We start from the raw sequence: 21,232 nt of genomic DNA, 5'->3' as shown, positions 1-21,232 counted from the left end.
TATCTGTGTGACGTCATAATTGCCATTATCGGCCGATAATTATCGGTGACCAATTTTATCGTGCATCTCTACTCTAGACATTACGACACATGAAGGATGTTTTCTTCATACGTTTACGGAAACCAAAAACTCATGAGGAAAAAATGTGAAGACCGAATCAACTTGCGCGGACTTTAACACCAGCTCGGCGAATCCATTCACGTTTCATATGCAGTAAACATTATGTTGGGTTGGCATGGTCTTTCAGAGGACAAAGAGGTAAGCCATTTTTATATTTTTAACTCATTTTTTCAGTGTAACGTTGTGCCGTACTGCTTCTGTCTGACAATGAATGACCTGAAAAGAATTACAATGGTATCTGACTGCCACTGTTACAGTGTCTATTATATATATAAAGTAAGGGGGAAGTGTAAATAAATTATAGGATTAAGATGTGTTATCAATGAAAAAATTAAAAGCGTTCGTTGGCTGTCACTGAGTAGCATTTGCGATCGCTACACAAAGCTAACTAAATTACCCCCAAGAACGGCAAGAGACGTAGGACAACCAGAGGATATATAAGAAAGACAGGGCTGATGGTAAAGGATAGCTTGTTGAAACAGGAGAATGTCATTGTCAGTCGCGTGACTCGCGTCGATAAAAAAGCTAAAGCTATGCTTGGGTCGGCTCGTTTTTTTCGTCTTTTTCAGCCTTCGACACTAAAGCCATCTCTTTAACTGAACATTTTGATGTTCTTCCACATCTTTGCCAGTCAATTTGGCACCAGGCACATCATTTTCGGAGAGAATTGCTAGGTTTAGCTCTGTAAACATCTCCTTCGTACATGATTTCCATTCATTTCCTATTAGGGACAAACGGTGGCTTGTCCCTACTTAGCAACAGTAGCTAATGTCATAAATATTAATGAGCGGAAGTGACGTGTTTTGCCTGCGGTACGCCATTGCGTCAAATATTTTAACGTGATTTATTCAAAAAATTAATGACTGCCCTAACGTTAACGTGATCATTTTGACAGCCCTAAAAATTATACTTGTTAAATGACCTTTTCCACCTTTAAAAATATCAGCACCTCACTGTTCCTGCACCTCGTCCAATCTTTCGGGTCTCACTTCCGTGCCGATACGCAAAGTAGACTATTAGAGATGCTCAGGTTGCTTCTTTGAAGCTGGATCTCTCACCTGCTGTGCCTGTGCAGCATTCAAGGACCCCTGCCTGGAAGTGAGCTCAGCAGGGATGGGCAGGCTCCACGCCTCCTCAATACTAGGGAGCATTTTACTCTTATTCTGCAGACTACCTGGCTGTAGGTTACACAACTGAGCCTAGGAGAAATTGTGCCAAGACACGTTTTAGTGCGGAACCAACAAGACAACATGTCAAGGGGAGAACGTATCACAAATGTCTTATGGAATGAAGGTGTTTGATCATTACACAAGCAGAAAAATATGAAGCAATTCATATCTCGGTGGTCGGATATGAAAATGATTTCAACACGGCAAATACTCAACATAGACCAGGGTTGCCTTAAGCTTTGACTAGAGGAACGCGGCCTACCTGCAGAAGCTTGATGCGTTGCGCTAGCGCGGCGGTGTTGACGCAGGCCTTGCTGCGCGTGGCGTTGACGTAACACTTGATGGCGTCGTGCGCCTGCCCGCAGCTCTCGTACAGCGTGCCCAGGTCCATCCAAGCGGCGGCGTGGTTGTGGTCCAACTGAACGGCGCAGATGTAAGCCTGCAGCGCGTCCATAGGTTGGTTCTGCTGCTGGTAGAGCACCCTGAATGCAGGCAGGCGACACATTAGACTCATGTTTTAAACTGGAGATGAAGAATCAGAACATCACACATCTGTGTAGGGGCGGTAGGGTGTAAGCAAGTCATCTGAAATGCTATGCAGTGTCACTGTGTAAAAGCATACATGGTTGGATTCCCTTGATTCATCACCTTCAGCATACAGTGGTCTGAAAAAGTATCTGAACCTTTTAGAATGTCTCCCATTTCAGCTTAAAAAGCCCATGAAATGTGATCTGATCTTTGTCAAAATCACACAAATGGAAAAAAACTGCTTTAAAGAGCATACGACAGGAGAAAAAAAAAAGTCTTAAATAGCATTATTATGTGAATTAGAATCATATTTTGAGACGATTCGACTATATACAACAATTTAGCAAAGCGCAGATGACGAGAAATTAGTCTTTTAATCTGCCGGTTAGCCACGCCTACCATTATAGGGCTCAAGCGTCCCCAACAGGTGGATGACGTCAGCGGGAGACTGGGCTCATTGGTTTTACTATAGAGCCCATTGAGGGGGAATTATTCAGAACGAGGAAAACGCGACGAAGAGAGCCGCAAAATGTCATTGTTTCAGTTTCTTTACTTCAATATTTTTAAAGGATATTCTTTTTATCCAAGTATTTTTCTCCAAGAGCTAAATAAATGGCTTGAGAAGGACCAGTCAGCCCGTCGAGGGGGAACTATTCACAACGAGGAAAACGCAACAAAGAGATCTGTCAATGTCATTGTTTCTGTCTCTTTACTTCAATATTTTTTCAGGATATTCTTTTTATCCAAGTATTTTTCCCAACTGCTAAATAAATGGCATGGTCATGACAAATAACAGTCTTGTGCTAAATAATAAAAATGCACTTATTCAGGACGACATGGCAAAATTACTCCATAATGGTCAAAACTGTCGACTTCACCTTTACTGTCGCACCTCCCGAACGATATTTTATGACACCTAAATCGGACATATGTCATTTCCCTTCCCCGGCTTCGGAGAATGTAAACAAACCAAGAGGCGTGAGAGCTAGCCGACATGCTAACCCCAACAGAGTGATGTTTCAAAGTCTTCGAAGCGGAAAATCACACGTAACTGGCCCGGATTATTTGACATGACGACTGGGTTGCCGATGGTCTTCGTGGATCGGCAAACCGCCCGGCGGAGAGCAATTTACAGTTCGTTCCCCAGAGGAGGGCGGCTGCAGTTGTTGTGCAGCTAACGTGCAGCTAATGTGCATGAGGAGAGCTTTTTACATGCCTATCAATGATCAAACGTAAGTAGTCCTTTATTTAAACAAAGTTTGTAGTGTTTACTTTGTAATCGCTGTATTCGTATTTGACATAATACAAAACAAGATGTTTACTCACTTCCCCGTAAGTCCAATGGTCCCACAGTAGTTGGGCTTGTTTTGGCCAATATCCACGGTGAAAGGGAACCTTTTGAAACTCCAAAAAGGCGCACACGCCTCTCCCTCATAAAGCAAGATTTTTCTGCAGCCGTTTGGCTGGCGTGACGCGAAAAATAAACGTATTGATCCGAAAATCAGCTGAATCCTTAGTCCTCATACACAACAGTAGGCTGTATAGTGAAGAGGAGTCCTTCTCCCGTACACGTCACAGCGCCCTCCTCCTCAATGCAAGACCGAAGCCACTCATTTTCATGGCACGGGATTAAAAAAACTAAATAAATATAGCGATCGCTTCCACACACATCCAAGCGGTCCATATCATTCAGGAGCATAAAATACCGATGAAATAAACATGCTTTTTCGTGTCACATGCACTTTAACTAAAACCACCCAAACATTTTTAGGTTTTCATATTTTAATGAGGATCGTATGCAAACAATGACAGAAGGGGGAGAAATAAGTACGTGAACTATCACATTTAATATTTTGTGGCCCCCCCCTTTGGCAGCGGTAACTTCAACCAGACGCTTCCTGTGGCTCCAGATCAGTCAGGCACATCGATCAGGACTAATCTTGGCCCATTCCTCTCTCCAAAACTGCTGTAGTTATGTCAGATTCCTGGGATGTCTGACATGACTCGCTGTCTTTAGGTCATGCCACAGCATCTCAATGGGGTTCAAGTCTGGACTTTTGACTTCGCCACTCCAAAACGTGTATTTTGTTCTTCTGAAGTCAATTGACTTCTGTGTTTTGGATCATTGTCTTGTTGCAGCACCCATCCTCTTTTTAGCTTCAACTGTCTGACAAGACGGCCACAGGTTTTCCTGCAAAACGTCTTTTTAAATTCAGTCTTACATTAATGATTGCAAGTTGTCCAGGCCCTGAGGCTGCAAAACAGCCCCAAATCATAACGATCCCAACACCATGTTTCACAGTGGGGATGAGGTGTTGATGTTGTTGAGCTGTTCCATTTTTTCCCTCCACACATGATGATGTGTGTTACTCCCAAAAAATTCAACTTCAGTTTCATCAGTCCACAAAATATTTTGCCAAAACCTCTGTGGGGTGTCCAAGTGCCTTTTTGCGAACATTTAATAAGTAACAATTTATTTTTTATTTTTTTTAGACACCAGCGGCTTCCTCCATGGAGTTCTCCCATGAACACCATTCTTCTCCATAGTTTTTAAATATAGTTGACAGAGCTATTGGACTGTAAGTCTAAGTCTTTAGCAGACACTGTAGGGTTCTTTTTTAGCTCTCTGAGTATTCTGCGCTGAACTCTTAGCGTAATCTTTGGTGGACGGCCACTCCTTAGGAGAGAAGCAAAAGGGCCAAACTCTCTCTCTCCATTTCTGGACAACTTCTCTGACTGTCGATTGATGAACATTCAGACTTTTAGAATGGTTTTGTATCCTTTCCTAGCTTTATACAAATCAACAATCCTTGATCGCAGGTCTTCAGACAGCTCTTTTGACCGAGCCATGATGCGCATCAGACAATGCTTCTCATCAAGACAATTCTTACCAGGTCTGTGTTTTTTAGTAGGCAGGGCAGCTTTAAACCTTGCATCAGTGATTGGGCACACACTTGACTTTTGTTTTTTGTTTGGTAAAAAATTGGTTTCAATTGCTCTTTAATTCTCCTTAGGCAGATGATTCACGTATTTTCCCCCCCTTCTGTCACTGTTTGCATACTATCCTCATTAAAATATGAAAACCTATAAATGTTTGGGTGGTTTCAGTTAAAACAAACTTATTTTCATCTGTTTGATTTTGACAAAGATCAGATCACATTTGATGGTGACTTCATGCAGAAATGTGAAAAATTCCAAAAGGTTCAGATACTTTTCCATACCACTGTAAAAGGTAGTGGCTGATAATTCCTGCTATTCTATGCAATAATTTTGTGGAAATCATGAAATATATATTCAACTCATCCAATCCATTTGGATTGGGAGGACAAGGTGAATTGGATGTTTAGCGCCGTCAATGGCACGTAAACTAGGGCTGTTATGATTAACTGACTAATCGATTGGCAAATTCATCGTATTTCGATGGTCAAATTGATTACAATCATCGTTGACAACAAAATTGTCTGAATACTTTTTATTTGAGCCCTCAAAAACAAATTGCCCTTTTAAATGATTTTTTTATTCTGTTTATATAGTCATAGACTTCATAATGGCATTGAGGGGTCAGATCATGCACTGCGCCTCGGCTTCAAGTGGGGGGCCCCCACAGGAGCTATTTACAAACACGCATGCAGTGACCTAACGCCGGATTTCTGTTGAAAAAGTATGAAAGCGGTACTGCATACAAAGAGGAAGGATTGGCTCAAGAGTGATTTGTTCGAGGATTCAAGGTCATTATTATTTTTCGTACGTACCATGCGTGCATTTTGAAACGTGAAAAAAAAAAATAGTTCGCAGTATTTTCGTAAAATACATGCTAACTGCACTTTTTTTTTGTTGCTTTTAACCAATAATCGAGGCTGATTTATGTCCACATCTATAATGAATTCGGGGATTTTAGGATTTATTCACAAGAATTTTCACCGGAAAAGCTCTGTTTACATAAAGGCGGCCACTTGCTACATTTACTAACGGACTAGCATTGTACTTCGACATATTTACGTAAAATAAATGAAGAATCGAGACTGTTTTACGTCCATATCTATAAAGAATTCAGGGATTTAAGCATTTATTCACAAGAATTTTCAACAAAAAAAGCTCTTTGTCAGTGATTCCACTCTGTCAGCTTTGACAGCCTCACCAGCAATGCAGGGCCCCTATTTATCGGCCCCGCGCTCCATGTCCCGTCAATGCATTATGAAGTCTATGATACAGTATTTTTCATCTTTTTATTTATATGTTTTAATCAGAAAAAGGGGGATTTGGTCAACATTTTCTCCTTTCACAGGAATAAAAGTCTTTGTTTTGTCAAAAACAGAGGGGAAAAAAAGGTAAATGTTGTCTGATTTCTGGACTATGGAAATTTGACATACCTAAATTTCATTTTAGTGAAAAACCTAAAGTCTAATAAGCACATGATTTAGTTTAATGGGCCACACAACACGAATGGGGGAACCATATCTGGCCCCCGGGCCGCCAGTTTGAAACCCCAGCAATAGATTATTTTCTCTTCCTCACCCTATGGAGCACCAAGTATCAGCACTGGCCTCTGACTTATCGATGGACTGACGATAGGAGATAAATGCATCCTGCACTTTGCCGATACTGGAGTAGCACCTGAAAGAGGACAGAGGATTGACAGTCATCTCGAAGAAACCATGAAATACGCAAATGAACTTACCTTCCGAGAAAATACCAGGACTGGCCAGAGTTTGGATCCGCTTCTAGAGACTTCTGCAGACACTGGATGGCATAGCTGTCCTTGGTGCCTTTATCCCCCAACTGCTCCACTGTGTGATGCATCCAGCCTAGAGGATGCCAAACATAGCATTTTGAAGGGCCTTTGTGATGAAACAATCAAGAGTGCTGGATTTTTCTTTTGATGTCTACTTCTCTTGTTTTAGCACATAATAAAGATATTAAAACCACAGCGTAAAAAACACTAAAATACATCTAAAATATGGGTGAATTTGAAAGAATGCTTGCGTGGGTAGACGAAAGAGCCCCTTAGTGAATAAGTGATAACAACAGGCCAGTATGCTGAAAGTTGACAAACACACCATCACCATATGATAACTGATGGACATAACATTCTACGCTGACGTTGAGCGCCCAGTCAGCCAGTCGTGCCCAATGCTGGTCAACGTTGACAGAATATAATCGGTGTTGCCCCGACCACAGAGACGCACGTACTTTCATACCCAATGAAAGACTGATGCCACCATCGGACGACACGCCACCAGCCAATCAGATCAGACGCCCAAACTCTCAAACCCCTTTAAGAAACTAAACAATCCCGCCCCCCCCCCAAAATATAAATTAAACATATTCAGCCAATGTCTAAAGCTAATTTTGTAAGCCGATATAATTTTTTAAAGCATGTTGCTTATGAAAGGTTATTGAAAATTGTCTCAAATGTTTAAATATTAGAATTTTTTTCTTTCCACTAGTTTGATCTTTTTTCCAAGATCATTTAATTTTGAAAAAGTTCAAATATCGAACCGATATTTCAGTGAGGAAAATAAGTATTTCCCCACTGCAATTTTGCAACATCTCCCACTTAGAAATGATGGGCAAGTTTGAAATTTTCATGGTTGGTGCTTGTCAACCTTGAGAGACAATCTTAAAAAAAAATCCAGAATTCACAGTGTATGACTTTTTTAACAATTTATTTGTATTATTCTTCTGAAAATACGTATTTAAACACCTGAGAAAATCAATGTTAATATTTAGTAGAATAGTCTTTCATTACAATTACAGAGGTCAAACGTTTCCTGGAACTTTTCACCAGGTTTGGACACACTAGAGCAGTGATTTTGCACTACACAGATCTTCTCTAGATCAATCAGGTTTCTGGGCTGTCAGTGAGAAACACAGAGTTTGAGCTTCCTCCAAAGATTTTCTATTGAGTCTAGGTCTGGAGACTGGCTATGACCCTCCAGAACTCTGAAATGCTTTTTACGAAGCCACTCCTTGGTTATTCTGACTGTCTGCTTGGGGCCTGGTCATGTTGGAAGACCCAGAAACAACCCATTTTCAATGTGCTAATAGAGAGAAGGAGGTTATTCCCCCAAATCTCACAATACACGGCCCTGGTCATCCTGTTCTTAATACAGTGCAGAGGTCTAGTCATATATGCAGGAAAAAAAAAAAAGCATGATGCTACCACCCCTATGCTTCACAGTAAGGATGGTGTTCTTGGGATGGTACTCATCATTCTTCTTCCTCCTAGCACTAGGAGTGCAATTAAGACTAAAACGTTCCATTTAGATATCAAATGACCACATTACTTTCTACCATGACTCCTTTAGATCATCCAAATAGTCATTGGCAAACTTAAAATAGAAAAATAGCAGAAAAATAGCTTTGGCCATTAAACGGTCATACTATAGGTTTCACTGTTGGATTGTACTCTATGCTGAATGCTTTACCATCATAAAAGCTATCAGAGAAATCACATACACAGAGATACCAAATAACCTGACATACTAAATGCTAGATGCAGTCCGTGCCCAATCCACTCATTAGGTTCAGCAGTTTCGACAAGGTTAGAGCCACTATCTGACTCCATCACTTTCATTTGTAGCATTAGCTGCTAGCGTTAGCCTGTGGCCTGGCTACCAGTAGAAACCAGTTAAAGCACCCTCTCCTGAAATCGTGAGAACAGCGGGTGAAAGCCCGTCTAGATGCCACCAAGAGTCTACTTAATGTCGGGTGAAAGTTTGGCGAAGCGCCCTTAATCCACACTCCAACACGTTTGGTTGTAGCGTTAGCCGCTAGCGTTAGCCTACCGGTCTTGCTTCATACGTAAGCACACTGACTGCTTTCTTAAATAGGAACGAACATAGCCGAACAACACAGAGTTGAAGCGGGATGAAAAGACTATATCTTCTTATTTTATCGAATTACCGAATTTACCGACATGGTCAAAATTACGTTGGTCATCGTGAAGAATTGCGGTAACGGTAAATTTTTTGGTATATCGCCCGGCTCTAGCTGATTCCATACAATTCTTAGGAACCTACGAGATAGATCTTGCTTGGAGCCCCAATCGGAGGGAGATTGACAGTCATGTTTAGCTTCTTCCATTTTCTAATAATTGCTCCCACGGTGGATTTTATATCACCAATTTGCTTGGCAATTGCCCCGTGACCCTGTCCAGCCTTGTAGAGGTGTACAATTCTGTCTCTGGTGTCTTTGGACAGCTCTTTGGTCTTGACCATGTTAGGAATCGGAGTCTTCCTGATTGTATGGGGTGGACAGGTGTTTATATGCAGCTAACCGCCTCAAACAGGTCAAAAAGTCGGACTCAAAAGTCCACCTCCATTCCACTTATTCATTTAATTCTTTAAAGGTGACGAACTAGTCTTTTAGACTCACAGTTCTAGATAATGGGCAGGTGTTCAAATACTTATTTGCAGCAGTAAAATACAAATGAATTGTTAAAAAATAATCATACACTGTGATTTCTGTAATTTTTTTCTTTAGATCGTCTCTCACAGTGGACAAGCTCCTACCATGTTAATTTCAAACCCGCCCATCATTTCTAAGTAGAACTTGCAAAGTTGCAGGTTGTTCAAATACGTATTTACCTCACTCTAACAATAGTCCTATTATATTGGCTGTATATAGGCTAATATATGCTAATTTTGACCCCCAAAAAAAGTACTTATATTGGCTAGCCAATACATTAGTCAACCTTTATGAGAAAGATCATCACACAATCAGTGAGCATAAGTTATAATATTAAATCGGCCAATGGCTGACCTTGAAAAAAAGTCCATACATCGCTCTAAGCTTAGTTTCATGTAGATAGATTTTAAAATGGCAGTTACTGGTTAGTCTGATAGCTCGAAACTTTTGCTGCGTTCAAGTAAAACGGTGTACATGTCTGTACCCGACTAACAAAGTGGATGCCATAGCCACGAGGATCCTGTGATACTTACCGAGCTGTTGCAGTGTGGTGGCCTTCACCTGAGCAGGAAGATTCTCCGTCTGCAGGAGACTTTCATAAGCTTCTTTCGCTGCCCGGTACTTCTTCTGTAGGGACAGAGACAGATATACCCATCCGGTCAAGACGAGACAGCTCGTTTTACGAGATGAGGCGAGCAGACAAAAGACACTTGTAATGACTGTCTGGACAAACACAAACTTGGGAGGGGGAGGGTCTTGAAGGAAGAGGATAAGCCAGACTCAACACGTTTGGACCATGTGTTGGGTGGCCGCTATTGCACCACTGCATACAGTGCTGGCCAAAAGTATTGGCACCCCCGCAATTCTATCAGATAATGCTCAATTTCTCCCAGAAAATGATTGAAATTACAAATGCTTTGGTTGCAATATCTTGGTTTATTTTGCTTGCAATGAAACAACACAAAATAGAATGGGGAAAAAAATGGAATCACTATCATTTGACACAAAAAGGGCCGAACAAAAGTATTGACACCCTTTAAAAATCATGTGACGCTTCTCTAATTTGTGTAATTAATAGCACCTGTTACTTACCTGTGGCACCTAACAGGTGGTGGTAATAACTCACACTTGCAGCCAGTTAAAATGGATTAAAGTTGACTCAACCTCTGTCCTGAGTTCTTGTGTGTATCGCATTGAGCATGGAAAAAAGAAAGACTAAAGAACTGTGAGGACTTGAAAAACAAAATTGCGAGGAAGCATGGGCAATCTGAAGGCTACAAGTCCATCTCCCAAGACCTGAATGTTCCTGTGTCTACCGTGCGCAGAGTCATCAATAAGTGTAAAGCCTACGGCACTGTGACTAACCTCCCTACATGTGGACCGAAAAGAAAAATTGCTCAGAGATTTCAACGAAAGATTGTTCGGACAGTAGGTAAAGAACCTCGACGAACATCCAAACAAGTTCAGGCTGTCCCGCAGTCCCAGGGTACAACAGTGTCAACCCGTACTATCCGTCGGCGTCTGAATGAAAAGGGGCTCTATAACCAAGAAGACCCCATTTCTGACCCAGAGACATAAAAAAGCCAGGCTAGAGTTTGCCAAAACTTACCTGAGAAAGCCAAAAACATTTTGGAAGAATGTTTTCTGGTCAAATGAGACAAAAGTAGAGCTTTTTGGGAAAAGACGTCAACAGGGGAGGGGAAAAAAACGAGGCCTTCAAAGAAAAGAACACCGTCCCCACAGCCAAAGGTTCCCTGATGTTTTGGGGTTGTTTTGCTACCTCTGGCACTGAACTGCTTGACCGTGTGCATGGCATTATGAAGTCTGAAGACTACCAACAAATTTTGCAGCATAATGTGTGAGAAAGCTGGGTCTCCCAGCAGGACAATGAACCAAAAAGCACAAGAAAATGGTTTGCGAGAAACCACTGGAGACTTCTAAAGTGGCCAGACCTGTGGGCAGACAGATCCCATAGGACACGTGTGGAGAGATCAGAAAATGTCAGAGACCTGGAGCAGTTGGCCAAAGAAGAATGGTCTAAAATTCCGGCATAGCATTGTAAGAATTTCATTGATGGATATTGGAAGCGAATGTCCGCAGTGTTTGTGTCCAAAGGTTGTGCTACCAAGTATTAGGCTGAGGTACCAATAGTTTTGTCCGGGCCACTTTTGGAGTTTTGTGTAAAATGATCATGATTTCATTTTTTTTTTTTTTTCACCCCATTCTCTTTTGTGTTTTTTCATTGCAAGCAAAATAAATGAAGACATTACTACCAAAGCATTTATAATTGCAATCATTTTCCGGGTGAAATTGAGCATTACTTGACAGAATTGCAGGGGTGCCAATACTTTTGGCCACTGTAATCAGTTGCGCTTTATAGTCCAAAAAGTATGGTAGTTTTTTGTTTTTTTTTAAAGCCCGAATAGTCATGGAATTTAACAGCATTTAAGACAAAGTACCTTACAGTATCTAATTTTTTTTGCTTTATCTAATTAATATGACGTGTAATACAGGTTTTTGGACAGTTATATTGCAATTTTTGGGGTAATTAGGGGGGCTTAAGGGGTTAATTCCTCACCAATGCGGAAATTCGGGTTACATCGCCAGCCTAGGAACGGAACTCATTTGTTACCTGTATTCTACTGGTAGATTTTTGTAGTATTCCTTCCCACCCCCAGTGACAGTGACACCTTTTTAAAACGATATATCGATTATTGGTGGAAGTTTATCGGTAACCCCTACTCACGAGATTATAACATTCAAAGATGAGAAATATCCAGTGAGAGAATCTTACCTGGATCTCATATAAATGAGCGATGTGGAACTGAACTGTGAGGGGACAAAAAAACACAAGCAGAACAAATTCATTAATGTCTCCTTGCCAAAAATCAATATTGCATTTAGTGCTGCAAATATTATTTATTTAACTCGAGTAATTCGATTAGAAAACGTGTTGAATCAAATTTTGCTGCTTCGAGTATTCGTTTAGTGTTGTAATGGTTTGTTTTCAAAATGTTTGTATTTAGTTTTATTAATTTGGGTGGAAACACTGTTTCTAGTGGCAATAGTGAATGTGACATAACTCATTCAAAATGGCTGCATCCAGCTGCTCCCTGTTAAGACCAACATAAGTTTTGTTTGAGCTAATGTTTTTTTAATGCACTCGTAATTTAGTTTAGATGCATATTTAGCCATTTTTTGTGGGAATGTCTTTGACCAATTCGTTAAGAGCACTGTTAAAAAAGAAAAAGAAAAAAGAAAAAAAGTTAGCATTTTATTGCATTTAAGCTAGCGGACTTTTGCGATGCAAGTTAGCCAACTGTTCTTTTGTTGTACTTAGATCTAGTGTTGCAACAATTAATCGATTAACTCGAGTACTCGATTAGAAAAAAATATTCAAATTTTGATGCGTAAAGTGTTGCCTCGAGTATTTGTTCAATTAAAATGGCGTTGTATTGGTTTATTTCGAAAGTGTTTGCATTTAGTTTTATTGATTAGGGTGGATACACTGCCCTCTGGTCTGCCTCTTTTCACATGGCTGAATCCAACTGCTCCCTGTTAAGACCAACGTAAGTTAAGTTTTTGTTTGAGCTAATGTTTTTTAATGCATTCATAATTTAGTTTATAGGTATATTTAGTCGTTTTTTTTGTGGGAATAGGTGTCCGAACCATTTGTTTCGAGCATTGTAAAAAAAAAAAAAAAATTTTTTTTTTAACTTTAGCATTTTGTAGCATTTAAGCTAGTGGACTTTTTCTATGTAAGCCAATTTTTCTTTTGTTTTACATAGATCCTCACTTTTTTAAAATAAACTTATACCGTTTGAGGCTCAGCTCTTTTAATTTTTCATGTTCCCGATCAGATTACTTGATTATTCGAACTAACTAGTCCATCGATTAATCGACTACTAAAATATTCGATAGCTGCAGCCCTACTTACTGTAGATCCTCATTCATTTATTTTTCAATACCGTTTGAAGCTAAGGGCCTAGCCTCAAACAGAATAAAAAATAAAAGTTTTATTTTTAAATGAAAGTGTCATTCAGCAGTTTGAAGAAACACTCGGGAATTTTATTGTTTTCGCTATATTAATGCGCTTTTGAAAGTGCAATCTTAGCACACCTTTGTTTTACATCTCCGAAAATCAATTCTGCAACGCATGAAATGTTCCTAATCCGATGACTCAAAATCTTCGAACTAACTAGCCGATATATGAATCGACAAGTAAAATAATCCATAGCTGCAGCACGAATTTCATGTTCACCCCAAAGGCCTATCAGTGGGTATGAATTGGAGGACAAATGGGAAGTGAGCGGAGTGAGACTGGTGTGCCTGTGTGTGCATGTAATGTGAAAAGGCAGTAATCATCAGCAGAGTGCATTTGAGATCTCGCAGCTCTCCTGCCGTCTCCAAGGCAACGCTGTTTTTCGGGAGCGAGATGGCAGCGAAGAACAGAATCATTTTCCAACTTCCTCATGTTTTCTACATGTCGCCGAGGTGGGAGACGGCGCATTCATTTTTCATAGACCGTTTGAAATAAATAGTGGCGATTGACTTACTTTCAGCCTTTGACAAAGTGCAGAGGTTTGAGTCGATCAAAGCCAGCTGAAAATGCTGCAGAAAGAGGTAGGAAAAGGAAATGTTTCAATTAGAGCTGTCAAACGATTAAAATTCTTAATCGAGTTAATCACAGCTTAAAAATTTATTAATCATAATTAATCGCAATTCAAACCATCTCTAAAATGTGCCATATTTTTCTGTAAATGATTGTTGTAATGGAAAGATAAGACAAGACGGATATATACATTCAACATACGGTACATAAGTACTGTATTTGTTTATTATAACAATAAATCAACAAGCTGGCATTAACATTAACATTCTGTTAAAGCGATCCATGGATAGAAAGACTTGTAGTTCTTAAAAGATAAATGTTAGTACAAGTTGTAGAAATTTTATATTAAAACCCCTCTTAATGTTTTTGTTTTAATAAAATTTGTAAAATTTTCAAACAAAAAATAAACTAGTAGCTCACCATTGTGGATGTCAATAATAACACAATTCTCATGGTGCTGAAACCCATAAAACCAGTCGCACCCAAGTGCCAGCAGAGGGCGACAAAACACCAAAAAACACAAGTAACAAGTGCACGACACTGTGCTGTCATTTTAATCTGTTTGAGTAGGGCATGTGCGTTAAGTGTGTCAAATATTTTAATGTGATTTAAAAAAATAATTACCGCCCATTAACGCAATCATTTTGACAGCCTTAGTTTCAATTCAATATAAACCTCTTAAATGGGTACCAAACGCAATGGTACAGTACCTAAAAGAATAGCACTAGGCATTGGGCACAGCATAAAACCAGACACTGATTTGCCTTTCCATCTTTTAAAAAAAACCTTGAAAGATTTTCCATACATTGATGCAAACCAGGGGTGTCCAAACATTTTTCTCTTAAAGCCGTTTTCAGAAAAACCGAAAGATGCAAAGGCCAACCTGAATTCCTTTTATTTGGTAATTGGGTTAAAAGAAAAATTAAAAAAAACACGTTTTTGAAAATTAGTTTTTAAGTATTAACTCATAGGACGCCATTGAAAACCTATTGCCGTCAATACCGTACCAAACAAATGCTATTTATAGACCGTGACGTCGGCATCATAACGCGGAAGTGGAACATTATAGAACGCCCTCAGACAGCCCGGTTGATGGGGGCCCCTGTGCTGGGATTGGCGATGGGGCAGCATAGGGTCGGTTGCCGACGGTCTTACACTCACAAGGGATTCACACGATTACTGGTTTCTAGATCACAGAGCTGATTTGTGTACACTCTACCCCTCCCAATCACATCTTATAAACCCCCCCCCCTCTTTCCCTGGTCAACACGTCCCACACATGGTGTCAACCGGAACTACATCGAGCTGACAATAGCACCAACATATTCATAGTTAGCGTTCAATGTATTTCTAGTTGTTGATTGTTTTTCTTTTCTCCTGTTACCCTATAACACCTTCCTGTTCGCTGCTTTGTCCTAATGAACGAGGTATGTTGAATGATCACGATGGGAGTATGTCATATTCTGAATGTGAAACACATTAAAACTGTTCAGACCAACCGGACACTTAGACTTCCATTCTCCGTGTCAAACAGCCTAATAGGACATGTTTAAAAAATAAATAAATAAATAAATAAAAATAAAAAAATAGACACGCCCTAACATACAATCCATTCGTTTTTTGCTTGTTTTTTTCCCGGTAATCTTTTAAAAAAGAACAAGCCAATCAAACACTGCTGCTACGGAACTTGTAGAAACGACTCTAGACATTACAAAATATGAAGGACGTTTTCTTCATACATTTCCTGAAACCAAAACTTTGGAGGAAAAAACTTGAAAAATGAGTCATCTTGCGCGTACGTCCGCGTCCCATCTTAAATTATGGAGTCTATGGTGGAACAACACTCCTTCATTCAGTGTGCTTCTCATCACACGTGCAGACGACTCATTACAGAATTTCCTTTTTACTGTAATGCCACACCCACAGGGAGCGCACAACTATGGCAACAGCAGTGTGACATAAATATGTTAAAACAAGCAACAAAATAATCAAGAGCGGTGATCCCCAACCAACAGCCAGGGACCGGAACCGGTGTGTGGCGTGGCGCATTTGCTACAGGGCCGCGGAGAAATAACAAATAATTTGTTAACGAACGCAATCTGGCCTGAGCCTCTTGACACATCAATACTAATACGAGTAGAGGTTTGTGTATTAGTGGTTGGCCGCCATTACTGGGGTGTTTGCAGCCCAGCGTCAGTCAATGTAAACAGTAACGTTACTGCTGTTGGCTGTGTGCTGCGGGCAGAAACGTCTTTAAACAGTATTTTTTTACGTGGCTCTGCTGAGCCAGAATTGGAGCCTACAACCAAGTCAATTCTGCATAATATGTGGCTAAAAGCTAGCAAACGAGGCAACAAAAGTGAATGCACTGAGAGCATCATACCTCTTGGCGAACCATATTGCTAAAGCATAGACACCACTATCAATTGACAAGACAGCTCCCAAAGACTTTGCGCCACGCCTTCCCGTAGGGGGCCAACCCATAGAGTGTTAAAGTGGCTTTCACTATTCACTATGATAAACTCAAACACACGATGCGTTCTAACGCCGGATTTAGGTGAATATAGGACAAAGGTTTTACTGCATACAAGCAGGCAGGTGTGTCTCAAGAGTGATTTGGTCGAAGATTCAAGGTAATTATTATATTTTTTGCACCATGCATGCACTTTGAAACGTTGTGAATACAATGAAATGAATGGGAAAATTTTGCCTAACTTTAGCTTGAAATATTTGTTTTACGTTCATATCTACAGAAACTCCGCGATTTAAGCATTTATTTGCAAGGATTTTGAACTTAAAAAGCTCTTCGTTACGTAACGGCCGCCACTTTGGATTAAACAATACCGTCATTTTGGCTTGAAATATTGACATAAAGTAAACGATAACTGCCCATTTTTTGCTTCTAACCATGAATCTAGACTGTTTTACGTTCATATTGAAGAAGATAGTACCTTTTCTCGTAGGCACTGTCAAACTGTTTGCATTATTCTAACTTAATATAATCAATCCGGGAATAGTATCGTTTCTCGTGTTTACCGTTTGACTGTTGATATCACCCTAACACACCCAATAAAAAATAAATAGCATTTATACCATAGTTTAAGGGAAACAAGCAGAATATAGGGCATAAAGATACATTACGGAAGCCCAACGTGTGCGTCATGCGACTGACTGAGCAAGATTGACGCTGACAAGCCCATGTCTGCACTACCAACTCTCGCAATCAGTTCTCACGGACAGTTCTGAACAAATGGCGGGACACCCTGTCCTAACACAAGAAACACGGGAGAATGCCCGATATCCAACTGATAACACGACTAACACGACTGACAAGACTCCAAGAGCCCCTTTGACGCCGAGGTGACAAAATCCACAATCCTCATTGCCCTGACAACAGTAACTCCCGAATCCTCCTGTCCAGTCCACAAACAGACAATTATCCAAAACAACTCCTAAACACACCCTTCTTTCTGCTCACAGCCCGCCCCGCGAGAGCCTTCAAAAGACTGAATGTTTAACTAGTCGTTGTCATTTTTTCTGTGGACTCTTTTGTGGACTTGTGATATGGCGACCTTGGATCCTCGCCTGGGTCCCTCTGTGCCATTTGATAGCTGTCGACTCAGAATAAATTGCCAACTAGTGTTTCGAAGCCTTTTTCCAGCTTTCAAAATGGAGCCAGTACAAAAGGTTAAGACCAAGGTGAATGCGCGGAGTTTGGCCTTTTGGACGGGTCGTTGGATCTGCGCCAGTGCGGGTCCGGCGGTTCAGCTAGTGTGATTCCGGCAGTCAGGCTAAAAGGTTCCGCGATTTAAGCATTTCTTTAACGCTCTTTGTTTTGTGATGGCCGCCATGTTGGATTTTGTATCTCTACATAATAGCGGAATTTAACCTAAATAAGTTGTCACTGTATATAGAAAAATGCAAATTTTGCTTTTGTTGAGTAAAATTAAGACGATTCTGCATGCTTTCCTCAAGTGTGATGTGGAAATTGAGCGATTTATTAGCTGTTGAAACCTTGCACTTAACTAAAAAAATAAAAGGGTTGCTATTTTGAGGAAAAACATGTTAAACATTGCTACTGATAATGAAAATACTGAAATATAGGTGATTATTTCGGCATTTGGTGATTTTTGTGCATCTAGCGTAAAATTTGAGAATTTTATAACAAATTTTGTTATACTTGTATAAAAAAAAATAATCATGATTCTATTAGGGAATACCTTTGAAATTTTTGATGCCGCTGTTCATGGAGACTGTTTTAGGTTGCTAGCGGCTTTGGTTTTGAAAATATTTTAAGTTTTTGAAAATAGCCGCCCAACGGATCGGACACGAGCCCGGTGTCCCGTCAACTGATAGTGAAGTCTATAGCTAAAGCCAAGAAAACATTCACGAATGAAGAACAACCCGTTATGTCTATGACCAAGGATTATTATTATATTTGCTGTCAAATTTTAGGGAAGGCCGCTGTTAAAAAAATGGTTGATTCAGAGTATGGGGAGTTAGTTTTCCTACACTTAATTTTCGTTTTTTGTTATTTTATTTTGACTGTCGTTTGTCGTTGAACCTTTTGGAATTTCTCACATTTCTGCATTAAATCACCATCAAATGTGATCTGCTCGTTGTCAAAATCACACAGATGATAATACAGTGTCTGCTTTAACTAAAACCACCAAAACATTTATAGGTTTTCATAGTTTAATGAGGATAGCATACAAACAATGACAGAAGGGGGAAAATAAGTGAATCCTCTAACTAAGGAGACTTAAAGAGCAATTGAAACCAATTTTTACCAAACAATTTAAGTCAGGTGTGTGCCCAATCAAAACCATCTCTCAAAGTCTGGATGTTCATCAACTGACAGTCAGTAAAGTTGTCTATAAATGGAGAGAGTTTGGCACTGTTGTTTCTCTTCCCAAGGAGTGGTCTTCCACCAAAGATGACGCTAAGAGTTCAGCGCAGAATACTCAGAGGTAAAAAAGAACCCTAGAATGTCTGCTCAAGACTTACAGAAATCACTGGAACAGTCCAATATCTCTGTGCACACATCAACTTTAAGTAAAACTATTGCCAAGAATGGTGTTCATGAGAGGACTCCACGGAGAAAGCCACTGCTGTCTTTAAAAAAAACAACATTATTGCTAATTTAATGTTCGCTAAAAAGGCACTTGGACACTCCACTGATGTTTTGGCAAAATATTTTCTGGACAGATGAAACCAAAGTTGAATTGTTTGGGAGTAACACACAACGTCATGTGTGGAGGAAAAACGGAACAGCTCGCCAACATTAACACCTCATTCCCACTGTGACGCATGGTGGAGGGAGCATCATGATTTGGGGCTGTTTTGCTACCTCAGGGCCTGGACAGCTTGCAATCATTAATGGAAGAATGAATTCAAAATTTTTGCAGGAAAACCTGAGGCCGTCTGTCAGACAGTTGAAGCTAAATAGAAGGATGGATGCTACCACAAGACAATGATCCAGAACAACAGAACAGAACAGTAAATCAACTTCAGATTGCTTTCAGAACAACAAAATACACGTTCTGGAGTGGCCAAGTCAAAGTGCAGACTTGAGCCCATTGAGATGCAGTGGCATGACCTATAGACAGCGACTCGTACCAAACATCCCAGGAATCTGACTTAACTACAGCAGTATTGTAGAGAAGAACGGGCCAAGATTAGTCCTGATCGATGTGACAGACTGATCTGCAGCCACAGGACGCGTCTGGTTGAAGTTACTGCCAAGGGGAGGGGGCGGTGGGGAGGTCACAAAATATTAAATGTGATGGTTCACTTATTTTGGCCCCCTTCTGTCATTGTTTGCATACTATCCTCATTAAAATACGAAAACCAATAAACGTTTGGGTGGTTTTAGCTAAAAGCAGACACTGTTTTATTCATCTGTGTGATTTTGACAAAGATCAGATCACATTAGATGGTGATTTTATGGAGAAATGTGAAAAATTCCAAAAAGTTCAGATGCTTCTTCACACCACTGTATGTGCTATCGAAAATTCACCTGCTTCACTTTGACGTGGGCTTACAAGGTCCAGTTCAATGCTGGTCTCAGTTTTCAGAATGGCGGCACAGATCAAATGATCTGCGGGCCCATATGTGGCCCACCACTGCATTAGAGACAATGCAAGTGTGGTGCTGTATCTGGGTCAGTTGGATACAAGAGACTAGATTGTACTGGCTTGATGTTTACACAAAATATACACTTACTGTGTGAACTGCCCCTTTTAAAATGTAATTGTATCTACAATCAGGGCCTACGTTGCTTCGGAGCGTATCGACGACCACGTAGACCGGCAACGTCAGCCGGAATGAATGAGGCGGCACCGAGCACGTGCACAGAAACGTATGGATAAAGTGTTTGATAAAACACACGGGATGGAATATTACCGGTTACAATCGTTCATGCACTAAAGGTGTTACCTACGTTACGGGCGGCTCGTCAGCCTCCTTCTAGAAGGCTTGGAGTATCCTCTCACGGCTCCCTCCCATCCTCACCTTCCTCCTCCTTCGCACTTTGGCTGATAATGCGGCACTGACTGTTAGCTTGACATTCCACCTCCCTTCTCATATCTTTGCCTTTCTCTCTCACTGCCGTCTTACTTCCTTTTGCCCCCTCCTCCTCCTCTCGTCTACTCTGGTGTCAGTGATTACTATTCAGCAGATGGCTGCAGTGGTGAGTGCAAAAAGAGAAAGATGAGGCACAATAATATCTCTAAGCAGCTCCACTGGCTGCACTGGATGTTTCTATTTTACATTGAAGATATTTGAAAAATTGGTCACAGATCTGTCACCATTATAAAAAGTTAACTCTATAGGGAAATTATTGAAATAACAAACTAGATCAGGGGTGTCTAAACTTTTCTCTCAGAAAAATTGAAAAATGCAAGGGCCAACTTGAAATCCTTCCACTTCAATTTGTAAAACAGCGGCTCGGAATCAGGCTTAAAAAAAAAAAAAACCAAAAAAAACGGGTTTTTAAAATTTTTGTAAGCATTAACTCATTGGCTGCCATTGACGATAATACACAGCCAATCCATTTTGACTGGGACAGCTAGCAGCCAACAATCCCCAGTAAAATTGGATTACACATCTATCGCCATCACTGACAATGAAACATGATCACTAAACACCAGCCTTCTCTGGTGAAATGGACCTGAAGTCACACATACATGCATGCATACACATGAATATCGAGGTAACGACAAAGAAGCCGACGAAAGCCAAGAGATAGGCACTATGAAATATGGGAGCATTTCAAGTTGGAGACCAAGGCCAAAACTGTTTCATGGATTCACGGTAAGACAGCGCTTGCATAACACTACCCAGCCCGGCCCCGCCGATGCTTCCGCACCCTCGGCTGGACGTCGCGACCGAT

At 40.5% G+C, this 21,232-nt stretch overlaps 1 protein-coding gene across 3 annotated transcripts in view; it reads right to left on the bottom strand.

Moving 5' to 3' along the window:
* The window catches only part of kdm6a (lysine (K)-specific demethylase 6A), a 79,264-nt gene that overhangs the window by 32,768 nt on the left and 25,264 nt on the right, over positions 1-21,232 (bottom strand). Inside the window, exons 1-8 of one of the 3 annotated variants that reach the window (XM_057851832.1) lie at positions 20,282-20,887; positions 13,784-13,838; positions 12,022-12,056; positions 9,761-9,854; positions 6,496-6,622; positions 6,333-6,431; positions 1,552-1,771; positions 1,179-1,319 (exon numbers count right to left, since the gene is read on the bottom strand). In XM_057851832.1, coding sequence (XP_057707815.1) covers positions 1,179-1,319; positions 1,552-1,771; positions 6,333-6,431; positions 6,496-6,617 — 582 coding nt within the window. In that variant the 5' untranslated portion in view covers positions 6,618-6,622; positions 9,761-9,854; positions 12,022-12,056; positions 13,784-13,838; positions 20,282-20,887. Of the gene's footprint in view, positions 1-1,178; positions 1,320-1,551; positions 1,772-6,332; positions 6,432-6,495; positions 6,623-9,760; positions 9,855-12,021; positions 12,057-13,783; positions 13,839-20,281; positions 20,888-21,232 lie in introns of those variants that run through there. The other 2 variants (XM_057851830.1, XM_057851831.1) reach the window with 2 other exon arrangements.

This window comes from Corythoichthys intestinalis, chromosome 12 (assembly GCF_030265065.1).
Source record: "Corythoichthys intestinalis isolate RoL2023-P3 chromosome 12, ASM3026506v1, whole genome shotgun sequence".
NCBI lineage: Eukaryota > Metazoa > Chordata > Actinopteri > Syngnathiformes > Syngnathidae > Corythoichthys > Corythoichthys intestinalis.
This window is presented reverse-complemented; position numbering and strand designations above follow the sequence as displayed.